This window comes from Colossoma macropomum, unplaced genomic scaffold (assembly GCF_904425465.1).
Source record: "Colossoma macropomum unplaced genomic scaffold, Colossoma_macropomum, whole genome shotgun sequence".
In the NCBI taxonomy this organism is placed as follows: domain Eukaryota; kingdom Metazoa; phylum Chordata; class Actinopteri; order Characiformes; family Serrasalmidae; genus Colossoma; species Colossoma macropomum.
Window position 1 is genome coordinate 8,257,955 of NW_023494809.1, and position 6,724 is coordinate 8,264,678.

The 6,724-nt window shown below is 38.9% G+C and overlaps 1 protein-coding gene across 1 annotated transcript in view; it reads left to right on the forward strand.

Annotated features, from left to right (window-relative positions):
• The window catches only part of syngap1b (synaptic Ras GTPase activating protein 1b), a 79,124-nt gene extending 75,586 nt beyond the window's left edge, over window positions 1–3,538 (forward strand). Inside the window, exon 20 of the mRNA XM_036558240.1 lies at window positions 1,110–3,538. Coding sequence (XP_036414133.1) covers window positions 1,110–1,227 — 118 coding nt within the window. The 3' untranslated portion in view covers window positions 1,228–3,538. The remainder of the gene's footprint in view (window positions 1–1,109) is intronic.
• The last annotated feature ends 3,186 nt before the right edge of the window (window positions 3,539–6,724 follow it).

Consider the following 6,724-nt stretch of genomic DNA (forward strand, 5'->3'; position numbering starts at 1 on the left):
TGTCAGGTGGAACGCTTTTTTGTCCTTATACCAAAATACGACAGTAGGCCTGTGAAAGAGGAACGTGGAAGTTGTCATTGTTTTTACAGTCGATGCGTTTCAAACAAGCCATCTGTATGAGTGTTGCATTTTGAAAGTTAACTTTTGTCCAGCTCAACTAAAGAACTCACAGGTACAGGGTTTGATACAGGGAACACCTTAATTATGTGTATATGTAGCCTATAGTTTTCTTTAGGCTTTAGGTATGTAATTTGACAAGTAGCTCAATCCTTCCTTTCAGCTATAATTCTAGTGCCCAAACAATCTAAGGATAGTGACTTAATGATCTTGACAGATAATGTGCACATGAATCTTATGTACTGTATAGAAACACGCCGTCATCTGTATATGTATCTCTGCTGTCTGGGACTGTTTGTCCAGTCCTTTGTTACTACTGTCATTATATTCCATTTCCATTTTATGATGTTCTTTTTATTCCTAAATGTACAATCCTTAGACTGACATAATGCACGTGGCCCAGCAGGCTTTGAAATGTCTAACTGTGCAATTCATTGCGTCATCATACTTTCACCACTGCTGACACGAGTATAGGCCTTATATGACATTTTGTTAAGCACTCAAAAAAAGAAAATAGCCACATTAATACAATAGGCTGAGGTGAGGGCAAAGATTCAAAGACTAACTGCACAAAAAAATTAAAGTCTAGGAGGTGTTTAGTCTAGAGAAGAGAATGGACTGATTGCCATTTTAGCTTTTTTCTTTATTTTCAAGAGTCTAGAGGGCTATATTTCAAGTGACTTTTTAATCCATTCAGTAATAAAACAGGCAACATGTTGCATCCTAGAAACGATTGAGGGACATGGGCTTACAGGGGCTTTGGTTGGTCAGTGTGCAGCGCCATGAATATACCTCAAACGTAGAAAACGAGAGACTCAGGTAAACAATCATTTGCCTCATAGCTTCAAGCAAATTGAACAGCAGTAAATAACGGCTGTCCATGGTAGTTAGTCCATCTCTTCTCTAAAACACGTAGCAGTGATTGGTCAGCCGTTCATCAAGCGCCTCTCCACCCCTTTTCCACTCTCTTTGTGTCCCATCTCTCCCTCCAGCCAATCACACAGCATCGTGGAGGACAATCTGGAACCTAGTTGGAGGCCTCAGCTAGGACAGTCCTCCGGATGGCACGGCTTTAATGCGAGGGCGCTATCCCGTGACTCGGTTGGTTGACAGAGGGGAAACTGAGGCTCTGAAAATGTCTGTTGCTAGTTGGTTCCAGAGCCACAGGTGACCCAAAGAGAACATAGGTGCCCTCCTTTTTCGTGTGCTCTTGCTGTCAGTTAACTCCACGTGCGTGATGCTAGCTTTAGGGTGTTGACCTCTCAGTGCCTCCATGCCTGCCAATGGCTTGTTGGCTGCGCATGCACATGAGGGATGATGTCCTTTGTTATCTGAACAGTCGAAGCGATGGACAAAGCTTTACAGAATAAAAGCATCCGAGATAGCAGACAGTGGGGCACATCACGCGGAGAAGGAGAGGTTCTATGGGTAAGATCCATTTCAAAGGTGCTGTTCTTTTAGTCCGTCTCCTAACTAAAAGACATTTAACACGTTTATTAATCCCTCCATGTCTTTGTCATGGTTACCATGGCTGCCAGCTTTTTCCATCGTGCTTTGTTTATGGCGTTTGGGTCTCTTAATTCGAGGTAACTAAATATGCATTGCCTTTATTCAAGAGACACTGAGATGGACTGATTCAGTGAAATACACGGAGGCTCAGAACTTTGTTAATCATTTTGCCTCATGGTCATACATGCTTCAGCTGGACCTTACGCAGATGAGATATTTACATGCTGATAATTCTAAGAAAAGAACTGAAAGTTGGTTGTTTTTTTTTCTTCTCTCATTTTGTTTTTGTGACAATCGTTTGAAACAATCATTTCCTTTGGATTCTGACAAACGAAGAAACGACATCCAGATGTTTTACCTGCTCCCCCTTCAACTCTTTGCACGTTGCTGTGACTCAGTCTCTATGAAAGGAAGTAGAATTTTTTTTTCCTCTATTGCTTTCTTTGTGGATAGTCACCTTGGAGATCTCGAATTACGGATGATCTTATTCTGAATAAAGAAATATTGTCTCTTATTTAATAGCTTGGCGGTCGCAAGGTTATCGGGTGGAGGGTAGTCGGACAGAAACCCTAAGTAGAGTTTCTGTTTTAAATTTAACTTGATTTCCTTCTTTGGACTCCATTGCCAAGCAGCCTGGACGTTTTTTTCTGCTTCCTTTTTTCACCACAAGACAAAAACATAGAACCATGGGAGATACGTATTACAGATTGAATAATGTTGTGTAGTGGGTGAATGTGTGTATATACAGTGCGTGTACAGTCTTTGTGTATATACTGGATGTATGGGTCTATATTATATGGGTGTGTACATACAATTTGTTTGTATATGCATTGTACAGAATGTATTTTTTCTCTGTCTCCTTTTTCCCCCGTCCCCATTCCGTTTTCTTTGTGAATACGTGTGAGAAACCACACAACAGAACTTTTTTTGGAAAAATGAAGAGATTCACATAGGCAACTTCGAGGCAGGTGTCTTTGGAAGCACTTTTTTGCACAGACTTAACATACGGAGTCTGATACCTATGATGCATTACCCTTAAGCTGCCACACACTTCGCCAACCTCGAGCTTGCACACATTTTCTCATTGATTGAGGCATTTTGTAATAGTTTCTAGGTGACGAAGCAATGTTTGTATATATCTATATGATCTATATATGGAATATAATAATATTTCCAGTTATCTCTCATCTTCATGGCTATTTATCCTTCCAGCTTGTATTACTCTTGTTGCTTTCCGTTTCAGTGCTCCTATATTTCATTGCGGTGGTGTGTGTTGGCTGGGGTTGAGCTTCAGACGGAGTCATTTATAAGGTCAACGCCTCGAGAAATTTACCAAACTCTGTCCAGTTTTATTCTATTAACCTTTTATATACCTGACACTTTTTTCCCCTTCACTTTTTTTCTTGCCAAGCAAAATCTTCCATGCAGAAACCATTTATTTATCCTCAGAAATGGATGGAGTTCCCATGATGTGCCTCCTTCTAATAAATATTCATTTGACCTTTGCCAGCCATAAGCAAACCATATCCATGCTCCTTGACAAGCCATAAGCCCCACCCCTAAAATGATGTTTTTGAAAAGGGCAGACATTTGGGAATTTAATTTTGTTTTTGTATATATTAATGGAAAGAGTGATACTTTGGAGTGTGTTGCTAATGTTTATGAATTTGTTATGAATGTTGATATTCTGGTTATTGAATTATAATTATTATTAATGTAATAATGATTCTGATTGCTACTCTCATTTCATCCTTTAGTTTATTCAATGCTGTTGAGAACAATGCATTAATTTCTTTGTTCTGTTTTTTTTTTTGAATAAGCAGGAATTTATATTTTTGGGTGGGTGAATTATAGAGATTAAATTAATAAGATGAATTAAAAATATAAATTCTTATCATAATATGCCTACAAAGTGTTGTATTGTCTATCTATCTATCTATCTATCTATCTATCTTTGCTGTTGAAACAAAACCTCTCATATTTTTTACATTATTTGAAAATACCCGCTATATTGTATCAACATTTCATGATGAACGGGGCAATAGAAATGGTCCAAAATGAAATAGAATAAAATCTTATTACATTAACTCATATTGAGAGTTAAAACTTTCTTCTTTTAAGCTACTTCTTTGGAGACACAGGGTTTTATTCCAACAGCAACGATCTACCTGTCAAGCAAACTGGCTAATTCTTCTGTCATTTATCATTACAAAAGTAAATATTGTTCTTTATTCCAACCTCACAAATTAACATGTCCCTTAGTTCAATACATAGTACCTTATTTTGTCTAGCTACAGAGTGACATTAAGAAGCCTAGGCTAGGCTAGTCATCTTATAGGGTGCCAGCTATTTGAGCTAGAACCACCATTAGAACTGTGATTAATTGTGATTTTATTGTGTTTTTGCTTAATTTATGCCACTCTAAAGTATCTAATTTGGCTAATTAGCTATGTTGTTCGCCAGGTAGAGTTAGCTCAACTTACTGGCTGATATAAAACCATATACTGCACTCACAGAAACGTCTGCATTTACACAGCATAATTTTTCAAATTGAGCAAAGCTTAATTTTTACTGTAAAGTGTGAATATATGAGCAAAAATTCTTCCAAATGCTAATAGCATTAGTGTTAACTTGGCAAACTCTCTACAAAGTAATAATTTGAAAAATAGTTATCAACAACATCCATATTTATCTGTATTTAATTTCTGGTTTACTTATTGGTGGTATAGTGCTTATTGACTTTATCCTCAAGAATTTGCTAAATTGCTGTAGGCCTCAGCTGTAAGTGTTGGCAAAGACAGTAGAACAAACAAAGACAGGAGAACAAACAAAGACAGGAGAGCACCCTCGATTACTTGAAAAGGCACCAAAGACTGTAAAACTGGTTAACTTTGGTGTTGCGTTGATGGCCAGTGGAAAAAGCACAGTTTCAGTTTTCTGGTGCCAAAGATTACGATGTGAAGAAATGATTAAATGAATTGTAATTAAATGAGTAATTGGAATGAATCGCTCAACTCTGTGAACTGAAAAAGCCAACTTTGTCCCACAGAGACTTTGTCCCACCTGTCTTTGTGGGACATTTTTATTTACTTCATTACTGTGGGTAAAAATAATGAAATGTATATAATTAACTCAGTTATACCCAGGGTGTGAAATACCCCCTGGTATTTGGGGGTCTCATGTTGGCTGGCTACTCCAGCATTTATTGGCTGCTAACTCACTCGCCATAGCAGCACTGATGCTAGCTTCTTCTTTTTTTGGAAATGCTCTTTTCTATTTTCTATTTCGGTTGGTAATGATGTCTTCTACACATTAATTGAGATCTTTTTGGTCTTCGGTTTAAGAAATGAGAAACAGTTCACTTTTCCCCTAGTTTCTTGGGAAATTGGGCAAGTTGCTATGCTATGAAGAACCAACTGGGTAAACCAGTTTGCTACCGCGTCACACTGGGGCAGAGGCAAATTGTGATTTTGAGATATTTAGGGGGTCCAAAAGGTTAATTAGGGAGTCCTGGACCCTCCAGGACCCCCTGTGCTTTGCACCTTGGTTATACCTTAGCCAAAAAAAAAAAATCGATTTTTCTGTTTCAGAAAAGAACCAGCCAAACGCCCCCAAGAGTGTCACACATTTTCATGTATCCCAACATCATGGGGACACAGACATACAGTGGCCCTAAAATGTATTTGGACATTTTAATCATTGGTAACCTTTAACAAGCATCTTTAGGATACTTCTTAAAATGTTCAACAACATGATATTTGTTTCAGAGAAAAAAATTTTAGCGCAACATCAACATGACAGGCTTTTTGTGTGGAGAATTCCAGCCAGATTGCACTGAGACTACTGAAAAGCACAGAGGAGGAAACATCAAAGGTCTGGGGCTGCTTTTCTGGCAGTGGTGTTGGTAAGATTGTGTTCATTGATGGATCATGAATCTAGACATATAAAGAAAACTTTTGGATGCATCCCTGCTAAAAAAAAACAAAAAAAAACAGCAAAGTTCAGCATAACTTCGTTCCACAGAGAAAATGCACCTGTCTAGTAAAAATAATCAAATGTATATAATTAACTCTGTTATACCCAGTGTGTGTGTAATACCCCTTGGTATTTGGGGGGTCCCGTGTACTGGTTACTTCAGGATTTACTGGCTGCTGTTTTGGATGTTGACCATGTTGCATGACCAGCTAAACCAGCACCAGACTAAATCAGCCTAGACCAGAATGGATTGCATGCTGGTCTATGCTGTAATGGTTTTATATACCACCAAAAAAGGGTTCTCCTATTGTTATGATGTCAAGCTTGTCACAATAGATGAACCCTTTTTGGTGCTATTTTCAAAAAGGTATAGAACAATAAACAGTTACATTCTCCGTCAATCTGAACAACCATTTAACCATGCAATGAACCATTTAAGCATGAAATCGTTAGAACTCATGGTTATAAACTGAATCATTGCTTTTACTAAAGAATGCTTGAGGCACCATTTTTAAGTGTGTATAACACTAATGTCCACATACTTCTTGGGGCCACTGTAGGGTTCCCACAAAGAGCTGAACACACTCTCACAGACACTGTTCGGTCTTGGTGGCCTATTTTCATTGCCTTCAGTGTTACTGTCTTTTCCTACGGAGCCCTGATGATGACATCCTGTATAAATAAAAATAATGCGTGGCCACGCCTTATTAAGGCGTGGGAACGAGATCCTAACACATGGCCATGACTTAGTAAGGCATGGGAATGAGTTGATTAAGTCGTGGCCATGACTTAGTAAGGCATGGGAATGAGTTGATTAAGTCGTGGCCATGACTTAGTAAGGCGTGGGAACGAGATCACAGCTTACTAAGTCATGGCCACGCATTAGGATCTCGTTCCCACGCTTTACGAAGTCGTGGCCACGACTTAATCATCTCATTTCCATGCATTACTAAGTCGTGGCCACGCATTATTTTTATTTATACAGGATGTCACCAGGCTCCGTACTTTTCTGATCTGTGAGTAACGCTATTCCTTCACTTAACCCAACTCTGAACCGCGATGAGCCGCCAAGCAGCCAGAGGTCCCCATAACGTCATTTTCCTGTCAGCTTGCGGCCGCTGGG